General features: G+C 38.7%; 2 protein-coding genes across 2 annotated transcripts in view; one reads left to right on the top strand and one right to left on the bottom strand.

Annotated features, from left to right (window-relative positions):
- LOC135215473 (phosphatidylinositol 4-phosphate 5-kinase type-1 beta-like) overlaps positions 1–20035 on the bottom strand; it is a 555040-nt gene that overhangs the window by 285341 nt on the left and 249664 nt on the right.
- LOC135215110 (phosphatidylinositol 4-phosphate 5-kinase type-1 gamma-like) lies at positions 1404–19982 on the top strand. Its single transcript, XM_064249569.1, has 5 exons — positions 1404–1517; positions 15881–16015; positions 16755–16835; positions 17482–17660; positions 19848–19982. Exons 1-5 carry the CDS (start codon positions 1479–1481, stop codon positions 19900–19902), a joined length of 489 nt encoding a protein of 162 aa, XP_064105639.1. The 5' UTR covers positions 1404–1478; the 3' UTR covers positions 19903–19982.

The following is a 20035-nucleotide window of genomic DNA, read 5'->3' as shown; positions in this document are numbered from 1 at the left end:
ATGTAATTATGCAGTTGGCAACGTTATTATATTTATCCCACTTGTTTTAAATTAAGTGACACTTGCTCAACCCCTTTTTGTTTTGAGTATCGCTCTGGTATGTGGATGGTTTGTCTGTAAGTTTGTCCCCAAGTAGGATTGATTCTACAGCAATTTGATATATGTATCAGTGATCTAAGTGCTCTCTCCTCTCTCTCATCCTCTCCTTCCTCTCCTCTCCTCTCTCTCTCTCTCTCTCTCTCATCTCTCTCTCTCTCGCTCTCTCTCTCTCTCTCTCTCTCTCTCAATATATATATATATATATTGTGAGATCACCTCTCTTTGGAACACACAGATTAGTATTGTTTCTCTGCTGCCAAGCTTTGGATTTTTTTTCATGCTTCGGTTGTTGACACGTAACTGCATTTATAGGCTGGTCTGTCGCTTATTTTTTCATTAAACTTTACCCTTCCTTTTTCTTTTTCTTATTTTACTTGAGCCATCCATAAGAGATGAGAGTTGAATTGGTTGTATGGCTAAACTATTTTAAAAGCAATGGTAATAAACTGTAGGCTACTTTTTTAATACTTTTAAACTTACTTCTCTTGTATGGCATTGGCACATGCATGCAACACCTTTTGAAATGCAATGGTAAATTTTCTTACATTAATGTTTGATCCAAACAATTTTATTACCCTCACATTTGGTGCTTTTTATCTGAGAAAATGGTTTACGTAACAAACTGGTTATTTTTGAGAAGGTTTCAGCTTGAGTAAGAAATTATTCACCTATGCTTTTTAATTATTTTCGTATAATTTTTATTTTCAATAGCATATTCAAGTAATCCATGTAATTGTCTTGGATATTTGTTATGTTCCTAGTTCCTATTCATAAAGTGTGCAGAGGTGATTTTAACCCTATAATGACTATGAATTTGACTATTTTGGAGATAGAATGGAGTTAGTACGTTTTCCTTTTTTTAGGTTTATTATGGAAATGGTAAATTTTATTAAATAGTTTTATTGTAATTTTTGTTTTCTTATTCATGCAAAGAATGAAAGTTTTGTAGTATGCAGTTGATGGTATCATTGTGTAATGTCTCTCACTGAAAGCGGCTACATTTTTGGCAACATTCAAGTTTAGATAGTTCTTCTTTGTAATAATTTGTAAATGGTTACACCGTATAACCATTTAGAGGTATGGAAGGCAAGATAAGACTGTTATTCAGCTTTAATATCTTAATGAATGTAATTGGAGCTCCGTGAAATTAGAAAATACATTTAGAAAGTAAAAATTGCTTATCCTTTTAATTGTTGCATTCTATTTTTTGTGTGATACTTATAAAGCTGTAAATGATTAGCCCATATGAAGTGAAATAAAAAAAGGAATAAATCTTAAAAATACAATGTTTATAATTTCTTTTTTTTTCAGTGTAATGCTAAGAATATCAGGTTAGTTACTATGAATAATTTACTACCATCATCGATAAAGAGGCATCAATGAAGTACGATTTGAAGGGATCTACGTATAAAAGAAAGGTGAGGAAACTGTGTCATTTCATTTCCAATATTATAAACACTTGATATGGTTAGTTTGTACCATAACTACACTCCAATTCCTGATAAAAGCTTAGTCAGGAGATACTTATCTCCTATATATTTTTTTAATGCCTTCAAAAGATTTGTCCTTTTAATCACTGCCTAAAGACCAAAATATATTTTGGTAAAAAAGCAGTCAGGATTTTTTTTTATATATATCAAAAGCTCCCGAGTAATCTCTGTTCATATTAAAGCCATGTCTTGTACAGTATACTGATCCTATTCCTGTTGATATTCTAGTGATTGTAATAATTTCACATATTTTTCTGATTTTTATGGCAGACAGTATATATTAAATTCCTTCTGTTTTTGAAGAACTTGACAAACTATTATTTCGTCCAAAGGGACATGGATGTTGGATATGTGAGATGAGTTTCATCCTCAATCCCACCTAATAAATTTAAAGGTTGTCCCTTATCATATAACTGTCTGTATTTTGTAAAATCCTCATTGTAGAGAAATACAAATATTCTCTAATTTTCCAACTATAATGCATGCATTATAATATTGTTTCTGATATATTTATACTGCTTCCCTACCTCTTAATATTGAAATAAGGAGAGCTTAATATAGGCATGGATAGGAAGTGAGTAAGGTGATAGAACAGCTAAATATCAGTGAGATTTGGCTGTATCAACATTACTTTGGTATTAATGTTAGTGTTTCCAGGCCATAGAAAGATAAATTCCCTTGGTGGAACTTTGGGAGTGAAAAATTCTGTCTATACGAGAATACAAATCTGAAGTATTATATTAACCCTTAAACGCGAGTGGACGTATTTTACGTCAACATCTTTTTGTCTCTCAGGTGCGACTGGACGTATTTTACGTTGACATACAAATGTTTTTTAAAATTCGCGGAAAAAATACTTATAGGCCTACCAGGCGAAAACTCTTGAATCACACACCTTGGGGGATGCTGGAAGTTCACGGATCAAGGTGTTGTTTTGTTTACAATTGTTACGCAGGCGCACAAAAAAAAGCGCAACTTTCGTTCTTGCCGCCTAAAAAAGTATCGGTGAATTAAACATCTCAGGAAATTATTTCGTCACTTTGACATAATTTTTTTACCATTTTAAATTAGCCGTTACATGGAGTATTATATACGAAAATGTGCGCATTTTTATGTAAAATACAGCAAAAAAAATACTCATGATTGTAGCTTTTATCAGTTTTGAGATATTTTCATATAAATAATGATAAGTGCCAAAATTTCAACCTCCGGTTAACTTTGACTCTACCGAAATGGTCGGAAAACGCAATTGTAAGCTTAAAACTCTTATATTTTAGTAATATTCAATCATTTTTTACCTTCATTTTGCAACAAATTGGAAGTCTCTAGCACAATATTTCGATTTATGGTGAATTTATGAAAAAAACTTTTTCCTTATGTCCGCGCGGTAACTCTTCCGAAAAAAATCATACGTGCCATTGTGGTAATGTTTGCACCATTTTAATTAGCCGTTACATAGAGTTTTATATATGAAAATGTGCGCAATTTCATGCACAATACAACTAAAAACAACCCATGGTTGTAGCTTTTATCAGTTTTGAAATATTTTCATATAAAAAATGATAAGTGACAAATTTTCAACCTTTGGTCAAATTTGACTCTACCAAAATGGTAGAAAAACGCAATTGTAGCTAAAACTCTTATATTCTAGCAATATTCAATCATTTACCTTTATTTTGCAACAAATTGGAAGTCTCTAGCACAATATTTCGATTTATGGTGAATTTATGAAAAAAAATAACATTTTCCTTACGTCCGCGCGGTAACTCTTCCAAAATCATACGTGCGATTGTGGTAATGTTTGCACCATTTTTAAATTAGCCGTTACATAAAGTTTTATATATGAAAATGTGTGCAATTTCATGTAGAATACAACAAACAAAAAATAATTGAAGGTTGGTAGCTTTTCTCATTTTCGAAATATTTGCATATAAATCACGATAAAAAGAAAAAAAACCATGTTCGGTTAACTTTGACTGTACCGAAATGGTCGAAAAACCCAATTGTAAGCTAAAACTCGTACAGACTAGTAATATTCAGTCATTTAGCTTCATCTACAAACAAATTCGAAGTCTCTAGCACAATATTTAGATTTATGGTGAATTTAAAAAAAACTTTCCTTCCCTCAGCGCGAGGATTCTCCGCCGCAAATCTCCGAAATGCTTACGTCGCATTCTCGGAATATTTGCTCCATTTCATATTAGGAATTTCATAGAGTTTTATATATGAAAATGTGCGCAATTTTATGTAGAATAAAACAAAAAATATTTGAAGGTTGTAGCTTTTCTAATTTCCAAAATAATTGTATATAAAGAAAAATATATAAAAAAAATTTGACATTCGGTCAACTTTAACTCGTCAGATATGGTCGAAAACTGCAATTGTAAGCTAATACTCTTACAGTATAGTAATAATCAATCATTTGTCTTCATTTTGAAACAAATTGGAAGTCTCTAGGACAATATTTACATTTATGGTGAATTTTTGAAAAAAACATTTGTGTACGTCTGCGCGTTACGAATTCATGCATCATTTTGTGATAATATTTTCTCTGTGTTGCTTTCATCGTTTTACAATTAGTTATATACCAAAATGATCGCAATTTAGTGTACATTACAAAAAAAAAGTAACTTGTTACCTTTAACTGTTTTGCGCATAGCGCGATTTGAATACAATTACATATGAAATTTTGTTTTTCGCGCTATCATATATCGCATTATTTATATATGATAATGATAATTTTTCTCATTTCTAATGGGTTGCCATTAACTAAACGTCAGGCAATGACAAAAAAAGGAGCCAAAAATGAACTCTTAATCTTGAAAACTAAGCGCGCTGTGATTTTTTGAAAAAAATATTTTTTCCGCTTCGGCGCTCACTCCGCGACCCCCCTCCCGGCACACGGAAGACGATTTTTAATATACCCCTTCGGCGTTTAAGGGTTAAGAGTATGCTAACTGTGACAACTGTTTTCAGGTATGTATGTGTATGAGTACAGGAGTAACCCCACTCACTCACTTTGCTTACTCCATCCTTTTTCAAGTTCTCTGTTGCTGTGCTGTGGTCATTGAACTTCACTTTGGTTATGAAGCCTTATTTTTACATCCATTGTTGTGTTTTGGTCTACTGTTGTTCTTTATCTCAAGGATACAAGAACAACTGGAGTTGGTTGTATGCTTTCAACCTTGTTTTCAGAAATATTTTTATTTTTACATTTATAGTTATGAAAATTCATGTTATTCATTCAATGTTTGTCATTCCCTACCGTAAAGACTATAGGTTTTACATAGCATGGTATGGGTAATTTTTTGGTTTTGCAAATTAGTCAGCTTTTGTCTTTTCCAGTTATTAAGACTTCAAGTTTCTTTATTAATTAACCCCCATTAATGGATGGATCCCCTCATGAGCAGTAACTGGTTTGGGTGGTGAACAGATCCACTCATTGTGAGCATCAACTATTACGCCGCCATCACTTTTAAGGAATCAGGCTAAAATCAAGAAGCAGGTGGCTCATGAGCTAGTTGTGATCTTGACTTATGGGATCATGTACTGCTTTCTTTCTCACATGATGTTTATGTATAAATTTGCTCATAGTTAGCCAGCTCTTAAGGGTAATGGCTGCCCCTATGCATTAGATGAGAGAGGAGTTTCCAGGAGTGTTTTCAAAATGTAAAGTCAGTATTAGGACCCAAACTCTGGTACAGGGCCCTATCAGCCTCTCACAATAGGGCCCTATCAGTTTCTCTTCGTCCTGGGTTGGACGAAAGACTGATGCGTCACTAGATTCAAGTGTACTCTCTTGACATGTTTCCACCTCAGCTATGCTTCAGATGCCAGATGCCACAGATTCCTTGCTCTTTCAATCTTTATTTGTTCATGTACGAAACAAACCTTCAGTCTTAACATTAGGATAAATACTCAGCGCCAGCTGGAAACCGGCAAAATTTAAATAATTGTGTACGTAAGGGACTATTGGCAATCTGTGCTTGGTCACGAGACATGTGGAGCCACTCACATACCCCTCTTTAACTCGTGACCCCGTTAGTTATTTTCTTACCGCCTTTAAAAGAGGACATGCTTTGCCTCCGTCCTTTTAAAGCCGGTTTAGTTTGCCCCCTGTTGTTTTAAATTTGTTGTTTGGAATTCCCTGGCATGTGAACATGAAGCCTTCTCATGCTTCAAGACTTCCTGGATATCACAAGAAGCAGATAAACGCCTGAATATTTTCTTCAACGATTTTGACGTCGAGGTACTCATCGTGTAGTAAGTTGTAGGTGCAGTACTCTTAAGGTACAGTTAATTCGTTGCCTGTGCTTTGGATTTTCACTTATTCATATGGATTACCTGTAAATCCAAAGCTTGGATGTATCAGGATGTGCTTTGGGAAGTAATTGTCTAATTGTGCTCCTTTCCCTGCGGGGAGAGGTGTGCATCGCCATCTTGTTTTTGTTCCAGATACATGGGCAGAAATGGTGAAGGTGTGTGGTTGGCATTAGGCTTATCAGGAGAACCAACCCAAGAAGGGACGTTGGTTTGCTATATGACGTCGAGCTGCCATCCAGGGTCCCACGTGATAGATGTCCCTTTTATCTTGATATGCACTGAATGGTGTTAGGATGCGGTGCCATCTGTAGAGAAGCAGATAGTGCAACACGGCAGCCTGTAGAGTCAGTTGCTATGCATACGAGAATAACAACAACAGCCTTGCACTTCTTGTGGAGTGCTGGCTTCGAATTCAAAATGCTCAGTGACGTCATAAACATGGCGCCCACCATGACATCACTTCACAACTGTGGCCTAAACGGAGACATGCTTTCATTTTCACTTCGAGGTACAAGAGTACTTTACAACTACAGTGTTCCCCGTATTCGAGGGGGGCATGCGTACCAGACCCCCCCGTGAATAAAGTTTTAGAATCCAGCCAAATGTTTGGAACCCCTATAAAAGCGCTAAAAACAGCCTATTTCGTTAGTTAAAACTTAAGAAAACCACTAAAATTTTCATACTTGGTTTTTTTTAATAGTTTTATCACAAAAAGTGCATTTTATGATGAAATTGATCACAAAAACCAGGAATTTGTGGATATTTCTCATAGAAAAATACCGCGAATGCGCGAATTTTCCGCGAATAATGCAGGGAAACGTTCCCGAGAGAAATCCGCGAATGTGTGAGTCCGCGAATCCGGAGAACGCGAATACGGGGGTCCACTGTATGCTTTTGGATTTGGAGATTTTTAAACGCCCATTGTTTTTGAGAGACAAGTTTTAGGGAATATAACAGTCACATAGTGGAAAAGATGCAAGTCTTTCCTCTGTATCCTTCCGCTTAGGCGTCAACAAGCTGAGGTGACTGGCTTTGATGCCAGTGCGTTCTCCTACCAATCCTGGAAGAGTAGGGACTTCGTAGCTGATCCTCGAGCCAAGAGGAGAAGTTTCTTCTCCATCTTTGACCCAGGACTGTTAAGTACATCCCTATTATATGGAAGCACAAGAAGTAGTTGTAATTGTCGAACAAGTGAATGATGGAAGCTTAGTCTAGTGTGGCTGTGAATAGTTGGAGAATGCTAGAACCAGGGACTTTGTGACTGATCCTCGTGCCAAGAGGAGAAGAATAATGTCCTCTTCATCTTCGAGCCAGGACTGTCACATCCTTATAAAAGTAGAAATGCCACAGTAGGTTGGGTCTCTTGATCTTGGCTGCAAGAGTACCATCAACAGCCTCGCACTTTCATCAAGTGTGATGATGTCATAGCTAAAACCGCTTTCAAAATGGCAGTAGTCATGACGTCACAGCCTACTGCTTCCAACCTCTCGTTGTCTTCGGTGGCATCATTATATTACGCTTTCATTTTGGGAGGACACACTTGTAGATAAATATGAATTTTCTTGTATGATAAGCGGCAGTGCCATTGTGTGCTCAAGTTAAGTTTTGAATAAAAAAGCTTAAGCAGTACTTTAGCTCGTCAACTTTAGATGGTTGCCATTTAGGTTGTCAACAGTCCAGTGGTAGCCTAGGTTGTGATAACCATGTCGGCTGTAGAGCTATAATGGCTGTAGAGCTGTAATGGCCGTAGATCCATGACGCCCATGAGAGCTATGAAGGGGTTTGGAAGCATGACGACCATCAAGGCTATAATAGACATGAGTACTATGAAGCTCATGAGGAAATGAAGGTCATATGAATATGACGATCATAAATAATGTGATGGTTGTAAGGAATACGACAGCCAGAAGGATCAGGACGGTTGTAGGAGGCAACTGTATAAACAGTGCCGGGTGTACGAATAGTTTCGTAAGGGCTCAGTGGTTGCCAATTTAAGTTAGAACGGTCGTAGGTGGCAACTGTGTAAACAGTGACGGGCGTAGGAATCGTTCGTAAGGGCGCAGTGTTGCCATTTAGATGAACTTGATACATACGCCGATGCTTTTACAAAACTATTTCCATGGACCCTAGATGTCATAGTAATGAAAATATGATAAAATTGCTCTCATATTTGTATATAGGGTTGCAAATAGATACGTTATCAAATCCTACTGACTATTCGAGATCGAGCCATCGGTGGCTATGAGAGATCAAAGATGATGCGGCCGTAGGGTCGGATGACCATGACACACCTGGACGTTTGTCAGAGGATAGGAGTGAGCTAACGTCTCCTGTGGCTGAACACAGTACGTTAGAACCGGAGGAAGGAGAAAACTAAGAGTTTCTGGCTTCGTATGCAGAGGTGATTGATTTGATTCGTCAATTCAATAACCTTTCGGGGTGCATGGAGACACCTGCCAGTATGCTTCCTGTGGGGATTGACATGGTGATTGGATTGAAAAAGGATACGGAGGTGTAGTATGAATTACCTTGTTCAAGTCATGTGGAGTCTGGTGGTGCTAGAAGATTTATCCTGTTGTTGAGACTAAAGGTTTGTTAGCTGTGAAAATACAAAATGATTAAAAAATTTTCATGTTTGGCGCGCTCCTAGGAACAAATGACAGATTTTTCCAGTAATATACTTTTATCCTAGATGTACAAACCCGAAATATTTTCATACAATCAACTTACCTGTCAGATATATACATAGCTAAGACTCCGTCGTCCCCGACAGAAATTCAAATTTCGCGGCACACGCTGCAGGTAGGTCAGGTGATCTACCGTCCTGCCCTGGGTGGCAGGATTAGGAACCATTCCCGTTTTCTATCCTATTTTCTCTGTCGCTTGGAATGTAAACAACGTTTGCAGTTCCTCCTGACTTGATTTTTGGATTTCATCGCCATCGATCTTCTGGGCTATCTTTTGCAGGGAAGTACTGGGTCTTTGGTTTGGCATACGCATATTAATTTGTTTTAATAACTTTGGCTTCGAAAATTTCGAAGAATTGTTTACGTGTAACTACCGAACTTTTTGGTAGACACTCATTTAGTTTGCAAAAAAGGGAAATATAAATATTTATTCATTAATACGTGTAATAAGTGTTAGAACTTTATTGAGGAAATATAAAACTCTAACTTCCTACTTTAGGAAGTCAGGAAAGCATATAACTTTTTACGCTTCCTTTAGAAGCTTTAATAGCCCTCGTGCTAACGAGCAGTTAGAGTATTAACAGTAATAGTAGTTTTTGCATCCTCATCTCCTTCTTACTTTACAGAATCTACAAATTAATAAATTTGAAGATAATTGGATGTAGCTCAAAAATGCGAGCTCTTATAAGGTAAGAAGTGAATTTAGTGTTCCCAGTGCAGTGGAGGGTGCGTTCTGATCGGCTCTGTTTCACTCCCAGGTGTAGACCGCTTCCAAGCTCCCAAGCCCAGAGGAGAAGGAAAGTCGAAAGCCTTACGGAGGTTATGGAGAATTCCCACCGATCAGGCGTCCCCTCGGCAGGATCTGTAGAACGTGCCAGACTGCCAAGTTCGCCATTGGAAAGGCGTCCTAAAATAGTAGAGGGTGCGTCCGATCGGCTCTTGTCTCGCTCTCAGGCCTAGACCTCTACCAAGCTCACAAGCCCAGAGGGAGAAGGAAAAGTCCGGAAAGCCTTACGGAGGTTATGGAGAATCCCCACCGATCGGGCGTTCCCTCGGCAGGATCTGTAGAACGTCCCAGACTGCCAGGGATAGCCATTGGAAAGGCATCCTTAAAAAAGTGCGTCTCTTCTTCTGTTTCTTCATCTTACATCCGAAAAGACGAAGAATGTACATGTTTGGAGTTCAGACGATCTGGCGCGTTCTCTGAAAACTAAGAGAACACTGAGCGAGAGGCTGAGAGCCAGCCAGCAAGCTAGTGCGAGCCACGTTCCAACAAAAGCCAGCAGCGAGCCGCGTTCAACAGACTACAGCACGAGCCGCGTTCCAAACGGACTAGCGTGAGCCTCGTTCATACAGATAAACGCGAGCCACGTTCCAGAACATTTTTCTTGGCGCAAGGCGCCTTCAAAGAGAAAACAGACGGCTAGACTGAGGAGCCTTATAGTAGAGTGGCAATCAGAAGGATGCTTTCCATTGAATGTTTTACTGGGCGAGAGGCTCGTAAAAGAAGACTAGAGGCGCTCGGAACTATCAGGCGCACGGGACCTTCCACGCAAGCGGAAACGTTCCAGGAGCGAGTCTCCTTTCTAGCGTGCGGAACATTCCAGGCGCGCGGAACTATCCAGACGCCAGGCGCTAGGCGCAAGGATCCAGGCGCCAGGCGCCAGAATATTCCAAAATCTTCATTTGAGAGAGAGGTCAGTCGCGAGGCTCCTCTTTGAGTTTTTTAACTTGAGCAACTTTCCCCTGGCAAATGTGCAAGATGTCGCACAGGCGGCCGTTGCTTTTGTCAGAAGGATTCTGATACTAAGAGAAGCCCCTTTTCATTATTCAGAAGACTCCTGTGTTAGGCAGTTCCTCTCAATGCGGACTCTCTCCTTCATCCATGCTCTTCCCTCGTTTTGAGGAGGCAAGAGCTTTGGGAGATTTTCTTAATAAGAATCTCATCGACGTTTGGGTATGATGGCGGATAGGAAATACAGTGGACCCCCCGTATTCGCGTTCTCCAGATTCGCGGACTCACACATTCGCGGATTTCTCTGGGGAACATTTCCCTGCATTATTCGAGGAAAATTTGCGCATTCGCGGTATTTTTCTATGATAAATATCCACAAATTCCTGGTTTTTTGATGAATTTCATCATAAAATACACTTTTTGTGATAAAACTATTAAAAAACCAAGTATGAACATTTTTAGTGGGGTTTTCTTGAGTTTTAACTAACAAAATAGGCTGTTTTTAGCATTTTCATAGGGGTTCCAAACATTCGCGGGTTCTAACTATTCACGGGGGGGTCTGGTACGCATCCCCCGCGAATACGGGGGGACCACTGTATCTACTTCCTTCCGTAAACCCTAGTGATGAACAGGAATTCTGTCTCTTCCGCGATTTATGAGGAATTCACGAAGTTTTAAAGAATTCCTGGATTAACTTCCTTCCTTAAGGATATATATATACTCTTTCTATCGTTCTATTAACGAAAAGAACGAAGATAGTAGAAGGTAGTAGAGTATCTGATGTATGAGAATACGATACGGTCAAATCATAAACACATACCGTAGTTACTTCTTTGCTGTGCAACTCATTTACCAGTATCCTTCTATGACTTTCCTAGGAAGGACTACGCTTAAAGGGATTAAGACAACACCTACGTAGCTTCTAGATTTATCGAAGTCTTGTTTCGCTTAAATATGCTTTAATAAGAACTTCCTGAAGTTCAATAATAATTTTATAAGATTCCTTTATTAAATGGAGTAGCTGGCAACTCTGAAAGAGTAAGGCCAGATGGCTAATGGAGACTGCTTTCGCTGAGAGCCTGAGACCAACGCAGTACCATGTAGGTGTCGGTCATGAGCGGTCGGGTTCATCTCTCTCTCCTGCGGGATGGAATAACTATCCGTATCTCTCCCCTACAATCGTGGTCTTAGCCTCGGATTGATGGGATAGTTAAGCTAACATAAATAAAATATTGTATGCCTTTTGCTAAGAAGCTTTCAATAAGAGAGATATTACAACCTTTCAATGCTGTTTACCGTAGGTAACATTATTAAAGGATTCTATCGCAGCAGAACATTATATTATATAATGCTCTCAGGCTTACGAAAGCATGGCTTATTAGAGTACCTGCTCAGAAGAAGATGGATGAGTCGAATGGGAAACATTCTCTTTGTGGCAGAACTTGTTTCCCTGAATGGACTATACTACGTATATAAAGTTTTTTCCTACTAAGAACGGAATTAACATGTGAAAGGATGTCGGGTACCATAAAGGCACAGGTGTTCTGGCACATAACCTAAAAAGAATTAGAAGGAAGCGCCAGCCTGGCGCAATGCGCCAGAAGCGCTAGAAGCGCCACCTGGCGCAAAGCGCCAGAAGCGCCAACCTGGCGCAATGCGCCTGCGCCAGAAGCGCCAGCCTGGCACAAATTGCGCCAGAAGTGCCAGCCTGGCGCAGTGAGCCAAGAGCACCATCCAAGATTTTCTCGTTTTAGCGAGTTATTAACCTAAGAGTCCAGTAGCCTCTCGGACACCAGGCTCGGTAACGGCAAGATTCGTTCCTGATTTCGTTACCCATTTAATCACTTAGGCCAATTCCACGACTCTCTCATATCGCAAAGAGCATCGAGAATCTCTTTTTTCGCTCCTGTTCGCGTTAACAAAGAGAACCTTCTCGATCGACGATAATAACTGTTAACATGTCTAACATTTATTGGAAGAGTTGTGAGAACCTGCGGAAAGTCTTCTTCATAGATCTCTTAGCAAGGTAGAAGACGAACAGGCTTCCTATAGACTGCTTCCTTTTCCTTGAACTAAGAGAGGTAGCAATATACGCCATCTCTATTTTTTTTAGAAAGGGGAATAAACTTTAGTCTTTTTTCCCCTAAATATAAATTCTTTGCAGAATTTAAGATAAAGGGCGTCAAAGAAAGAGAGGATAATACTTTATGCCTCATTTTGGCCTTAGAAAGGTTGGATTCACAGAGGTCACATTCTTCTCACAACATGTTTTGGAAGTTTTTTCCAAGAGAGAGTGGATATTCTATCAGCATCTATTATAAATGGACCTTAACAACCTCTCCACTCTGAGTCTGTCTGCGTGCAGACCTGGGGACCAGAAGTGGACATGAATGAGAGGATTTTTTAAGGTAAATGACAATAGTCATGGCCAAGACATAGAATTGCTGCAGATCGTGCTAGAGGGAATGAGGAAGCTGTCCTCTTCCGATACCTCTGTGAACCACATAGCGGTTTTTTCTTCCCTTTCAGAGGGAAGAATCACCTTTGTATATGTCTGCTATCAAAGAATGCAGTAAAAGGCTATACTCTGTCTCTACAAAGGGAATTGGAGATAGCAGAGGCTTAAGATCTTCGGGATCTTATATGATACCTCAATATGACAAGAGTAGGATATCATGTACTTCTAATGGGATCTTTTTTGTGGCCACAGATTCCATGTTCCGACAAGATGGAACTGCTCCTCATCAAACTTCTTTGAGAAATTTTTATGAGGGAATTCTTTGTTTCTCTTGGTCCTAAACGACCGAGAAGACAAGTGAATTTTTTTTTTTGAGCATTGGAATCTCGCATCAGATTCTATGGAGACTAGGCAATGGGTTCTTGTCAGCATAGTATGTGCTGGGCAAAAGAACTAAAACCCCCTATTCCTGATTCAATGTTTTCAGATAGAGGTTTCGTTGTCCAGGCAGGGTACTTACGTTTTCATCTACAGTAGAATGGTTAAAACGTTTGCCTACAGAGTCTTTGGAATGCGATGACGGCTCGAAATGCTTCCCAGAAGGTGTTCAGAGGGATACATTAAAGAGCTAGAAATCAGGAGTCCCCCAATTTCAGCTCGGAGTCTCCTTCGACTTCCAGGCTTCTTCCCTTCCTTCGGACAAGGATAGGGAAGATTCTGCAACGAGAAACCCCTTCAACAGGTAAGAAGAGATCTCGTGAGCAAGGGAAGTACTCATGAAGGATCCTCCTTGGAGGAAGACTTATCTCTCGTACTGTTAGATATCCTATCGTATACTGGATGTAGCCTGACTACAATCACCTCCCTTGCTGGAGAGGCCAAAGCTCAAAGTGGAAGAATTTCTTCCACCCTTCTCCAGTCTTGTGATTTACTATTGTGGATGTTCAAGACTTTCGGACAATGTAGCGCCAACCAGGAGCCTTATGCCAAAACAGGCGTAAAAAACGCCAGAGGCAGACAGCCCCAAGAACACTGTCATTGTCTGATGAGGAGAAAGACCTGACACAGATGCGCTAGATGCGAACATATCGGACAGATAAGAGTGTCCGATGTGGACATTGCCAGACATCCTCGAGAGACTACCAAGCTCGAAGCTCCGGCAAGTGGGGAGGAGCCAACCAGGCGCGAGGCGACCAGGGCAGGCGGCGAGGCGCCAGGCAGGAGCGAGGCGCGAGGTACCAGCCAGCCGTGAAGCTCCAGGCAGGCGCAAGGCGCCAGGCAGGCACAAAGCACCAACCTGGCGCGAGACGCCAGCCAGGCGCGAGGCGCCAGCCAGGCTCTAGGCGCGAATCTCCAGCTAAGGCGTGAGGCGTCAACCAGATGCAAGGCGCCAGTCAAGCGAAAGGTACCAGACAAGCGCTAGGCTCCAACCAAGAGCGAAGCACCAGCCAGGCGCGAGGTTCCTGCCAGGCTTCAGGCTTCAGACGGGAGAGATCCATTTCAAGAAAGCCCTGGTCTTCTTTGAAACATGGAGATCTAAGCACTTCATAAGTGACTTGATTCCTTCAAACAGCTGAGAATTAAAAGCGCAGGAAGTGCGCGCTTTTTGCAAATTCTTGTTCTTTACATAACAATATGTCATATAAGACATATTAGCTGTGTTGTACGGTAGAGGCAACTCTGTGTTAACTTCTCATTACACAAAGGATGTCAAGTTAACCTACGAGAGATCCTTCTCTTTTGGTTTATACGTTTCTGCGGATACGTTACTGGGATAAGGAGCCGACACTGATCCTTAACTTTGAGTTAGTGAAATTATTGGCGTTTTTGAAAGGAGTGTGGGGATAACTCTTTTCAATTTGAGCGCGAACCCTCGTGTTAGGATCAGGTGATCGGGATCGGTGTTGCGCTCCTTAGTTATGCCAATAGGCATAGGTGTATTGTCATATAAGTGGATTAGCACCCATTGACAAGTACCTTTTAGGCTCTGCCGAGTGAGTGGCTAAGACCCCATCGGCAGACCCACAAGAACTCTTGGCCACAGATCACATATCTCGCTAAAGTTTCTTGAGGTGATGCAGACTCCTTGGCAGCAGCCATATGAAGTCTACCACCTATCAGATAGGAACCAAGGTTTATTTATACCTACAACATATGTTGTTTACCTGTCTATTCCATGTTAGCTGTCTCTTACCCTCCACCAAAGGGTGTCAATCAGCTATGTATATATCTGACAGGTAACTTGATTGTATGAAAATGATATTGTTATGATACAATAAAGTTTCATACATACTTACCTGGCAGATATATACGATTAATGGCCCACCCAGCCTCCCCGCAGGAGACAGGTGGAAGAGAGAAAATATGATAGAAAACAGGAATGGTTCCTAATCCTGCCACCCAGGGCAGGACGGTAGATCACCTGACCTACCTGCAGTGTGTGCCGCGAAATTTGAATTTCTGTCGGGGACGACGGAGTCTTAGCTATGTATATATCTGCCAGGTAAGTATGTATGAAATTTATTGTATCATAACAATATCATTTTTACCTTATTGCTTCAAACTGTGTAAATGGATAAAAAGCGAGGATTCAGTCAAGTGTGTTGTCAGTGTTTTCCCAATTCACCACACGTATTGTATCTCACAATATTGTTAACAAGCTTTAGTCAGTTAATAAGCTTGAGTGACTCGGCCAACTGTTGTTGAAGGGATACTCTTAAATACAAATGCTTACAGTACAGTATATCAGGTTGGTATAATTAAAGAAAAATGCAAATTACCTAAAAAGAATTGCTAATTTAATAAACTCAACAAGACCTCTTGCATTATTGAAATAAGGTGTTAATATTTGATAGTACTGGAAATTTAAACTTCCTTGTAATGACAATTTTTTGTTTGTTTGTAAATGTTAATCTTAATACTAGCATATTTGGAAATGAGAAGATACATCTTTCAGTGTGGATGAGCATGACAAACAAAACTTAGGGAATTATGAAATGGGTCACTCTGATACATATACAGCAGTTACAAAATTGGGAAAAATTCAGTTTGTAGTAGGATATTTTACATATATTTTCATTCCTTGCAGGCAAACAAATATGAACGATGCAAAGACTCTCCAACGTTTAAAGATTTAGATTTTATGGAGCATCATCCAGAGGGTATTTTGTTGGAGGCAGAAACATATAAAGCTCTTATTACAACAATCACTAGAGATTGTCGGGTAAGCAGGTCTTTTAGTTATAGTGATACATACATTAGCTGAGATAATTTGAAATCATCATGAATATTCTTGCACTGGCTTATCACTTTATGGAGCTGGATTTATAAAATGTGATCTTTCCTCTGTGTTGTGTCCTCTTTCTGGGTCAAGGTTGTCATTTAATTCAAGTTAAGTCACATGTTTTGGAATTAGTTACCAGCACTATGTAAGGTATATTTTTATACAGTCAACCTTGCGAAGTGTACCACAAGCCCCCGCAAATAGCTAAAGTCCGTGAATACTTGGAACCCGTTTAAAAATACATTTAACTGCCTATTTTGATAGTTCAAACACCAAAAAATCCCTCTAAAAATGCTTATTCTAGAGTATTTTAATAGCTTTATCATAAAAAATGCATTTAGTCATGAAAATATGAAAGTACAATAATTAGTGAATGCATATTTCTTTATGAAAATTACTGGGAATATGCAATTTTTCTGCAAATAGTGTGCATGTATGTTCCTTAGAAAAATTTGCAAATAGTTAGTCCGTGAATCTGGAACCATGAATAGGCTGGGTTGACTATATTAAAAACAGACCTCTCAGGATAGTGAATGTGGGTTAAAATAAATATTTACAATAATGTATTCTATTTGTCTCCATTGTACAAGGAATTTCTGAAGTGAATAGTTTTGTTTTTGTTAATCAGGAAAAATAAAACTTTTAAGATTTGTTTAATTTTGCATGTTTTCTGTTCCAGGTTTTAGCGTCCTTCAAAATCATGGATTACTCACTTTTAGTTGGTATCCATAACCTTGATTTGGCGGCCAAACAAAAGGCAGTAAGTTGAACTGGGCACCCTTCTCAGATAGTTAATATTAGAATGTAGCTTTGTCCAATAATACAGTATAAAAAATGAGTAAAATTATAAAATTATTTGAATTTAAGATTAAAATTGTAAATAGTCATTCAGATAATTCAGTCATTTTAAATGTAAATTTTTATCACAGTGCTTCATTGAATAATATAAATGATTTAAGTGTTTTACAGTTCTTTAAGTACTCATCATACTTGATTAGAATTAGTAGATTTGACATATTTTGGATTTGACTGTGGAACAGTCTCCCTGAGGATGGTACGTAGTTGGAACTTCAAAAGTTCAAGCAAAGATGCAGCACATTTACCTAAACAATTCTCCATTGTATTTTAATAATTTATATTGTTGTCTATTTATATGCTTGTTTTCTAAAAACTGATCTCTTCTTTCTATATTACCCATTACCTCCAGTTACAACATTTAAATGAACGCCAGATTCTTTGGAAGCTTGAATTTCAAGTCAGTGGTTCCTGTGGGCTTGTTTCATATGAATAGGATTCATGTTCTGAATATAGTAATAATATAATAATTGTGGGGTTGATAGGACATACATAAAACCTCTCTTTTTCTGTTGATAATCATATCTGATATTCTGGAATAAATAAAACAGCAGGACAAGGAGAAAAAACTGAATGGTGGTGACGGTGGAGCAGATGAAGGAGGCAGTAGTGGTGCAGAAGGCCTCATTCGTTCCAGATCCATTAACAGACACAAGCTAGTGGCACATTCAACAGCAATGGAGTCTATACAGGCCGATTCCGATCCGATTGACGAGGAAGATCATGTTCCGTAAGTATTGCTTTTATTTACAGATTTTTCCTTAGCAGTGTTGCTTTTCAGTTATTGCACTGATGTGTTTGTAAGGTTGCTCATGATGTGTAGATCTACAATTATCACACTAGTATATACAGTGGACCCCCCATTTTCACATTCTCCAGATTCGCGGACTCACACATTCGCAAATTTCTCTTCGGAACATTTCCCCCCATTATTCGCGGAAAATTCACCTATTCGCGGTATTTTTCTATGAGAAATATCCAGAATTCTTTTTTTTTATCAATTTCATCATAAAATGCAATTTTTATGATAAAACTATTCAAAAACCAAGTACAGTGGTACCTCAACATACGAAAGGCTCAACTTACGAAAAACTCGAGATACGAAAGCAAATACGAAAAATTTTACGGCTCTGCATACGAAAATTGCTCAAGTTACGAAAGGTTGTTGCTGTAAAGTCCCGAAATCGCCCGGACCACCGAGAACAATTTTAAAACTCCCGCGCCGCCAACTGAGTAAACTCGCCACCATCCTCCCGCTCTCCCATTGGTTCCTGATGCTAGTCACCCCATAAGGTCCTGCTCTCCTATTGGTCAGCATCTACCCCTTGTGCTTTAAGTATTCTATTGGTAAAAGGATGCTGTAAATTGAAAAACTTATTCATGCAATACATTTAATTAAAAAAAAGCATTAGGTAAAGATAGAATAAAGAATAGAAATATTATACTGTTTGGTAGTTTCAGTAGTTGAAGAGAGATAATGAAAATTTATGGCTAACTGTGTACTAGGAAAAGTGATTGCTTGGCGATCGTTCGATACTCGTAAGTGCTGGATGTAAACAGAAGTTTGGAAGCTTTTTTTGTTTTTTTTTATTATAATTAATGGTTACTTAATAATTATTTGAAATGAGTACATGCAATACATTTAATAAAAAAATTGTGAATTAGATATCATAAAATATAAAGTAAATCGGACTACTATCATCGAAGCCAACAAATACGTATTTTTTAGAATTCTTCTTCTGTTTTAATATTACGTTATGTATATGTTTCATTATAGCTGTCAGTAACTCGGTGTCTCCATTAGGTAAAGATAGAATAAAGAATAGAAATGAATGGTTATTATACTGTTTGGTAGTTTCATTAGTTGAAGAGAGATACTAATGAAAATTTATGGCTTACTGTGTCCTAGGAAAAGTGATTGCTTGGCGTTCGTTCGGTACTCGTAAGAGCTGAATGTAAACAAACGGTTGGAAGGTTTTTTTTTGTTTGTTTGGGTATTATAGTTAATGATTAATTAATAATTATTTGAAATGAGTATATACTGATTACGTATTTACACATTTTATTGGCATATTCTAAGCTTTTAGCTTGTTAGGTTTAGATGTCAGAATCATAGACTAGGCTACAGTAGCAACCGCTAACATAGGCCAGGCTTATTGCTAAGGGACATATACTAAAGTCCTAATATATGCAGTAAAAATGGGGTTGAACATTACATGCAGTTGAATATTACTCAAGTATGTAAAGTATTTTGCCTTTTTGGAGTCCTATTTCTTCCGTCGGATCGGCGTCGTAACCCTAGAACATGTGTTTTAGGCCTGGAAATATAATTTACTGGGGTGTTTTGTAGGGCTTGGAACAGATTAGGCATTTTACATGTAAACTGTGGTTCAAGATACGAAAAACTCATAATACGAAGGCCGCCTCGGAACAGATTAATTTTGTATCTCGAGGTACCACTGTACTATACAAATTTTTAGTGGGATTTTCTTAAGTTTTAACTAACAAAATAGGCTGTTTTCAGCATTTTTATAGGGATTCCAACTATTCGCGGATCCTAGGTATTCGTGGCGGGGGCCTGGTACATATCCCCCGCGAACACTGGGGTGACCACTGTAGTTTCTTTTCAGCACGCAATTGTATAATTTAAAAAAAAATGTCAGTATTGATAGTAGTATCATTTTTTCTAGGACCAACAGTCTAAATGTAATGAGGCAAAATGTTGGAATGATGTGAAACTATCACCCAATTTTGATTCTTGATTATTGTAGGTTGAATTTTATTTTGCTAGTGAAATTAGATATCCGGCACAAAATTGTTTCCTTTACTGTATTTTAGGTGTGAATATAGTGTCTCTAAAGGTGTGATTAGAAAGTCTTTTATAGGTTGATTTATAATTTTTTTTCTTTTTTAACAGGCCTGGTGGCATTCCTGCAAGAAATGCAAAAGGGGAAAGATTGTTGCTATTCTAGGTATTATAGATATTCTTCAGAGTTATAGGCTGAAGAAGAAATTGGAACACACTTTTAAATCTATGATCCATGACGGGGTGAGTGTTATCCACAGTTACAGTTACAAGTTTTTCCGACAGTAACATATGTAATA

This window comes from Macrobrachium nipponense, chromosome 5 (genome assembly GCF_015104395.2).
Source record: "Macrobrachium nipponense isolate FS-2020 chromosome 5, ASM1510439v2, whole genome shotgun sequence".
Classification (NCBI taxonomy): Eukaryota; Metazoa; Arthropoda; class Malacostraca; order Decapoda; family Palaemonidae; genus Macrobrachium; species Macrobrachium nipponense.
This window is presented reverse-complemented; position numbering and strand designations above follow the sequence as displayed.

Excerpts from the sequence above, each read along its gene's own strand:
- LOC135215110 (XM_064249569.1), top strand. The coding sequence starts at position 1,479 with ATGAAGTACGATTTGAAGGGATCTACGTATAAAAGAAAG. Across the intron at positions 1,518-15,880 it reads GATCTACGTATAAAAGAAAG|GCAAACAAATATGAACGATG; the intron begins GTGAGGAAACTG and ends CATTCCTTGCAG. Across the intron at positions 16,016-16,754 it reads CAATCACTAGAGATTGTCGG|GTTTTAGCGTCCTTCAAAAT; the intron begins GTAAGCAGGTCT and ends TTTCTGTTCCAG.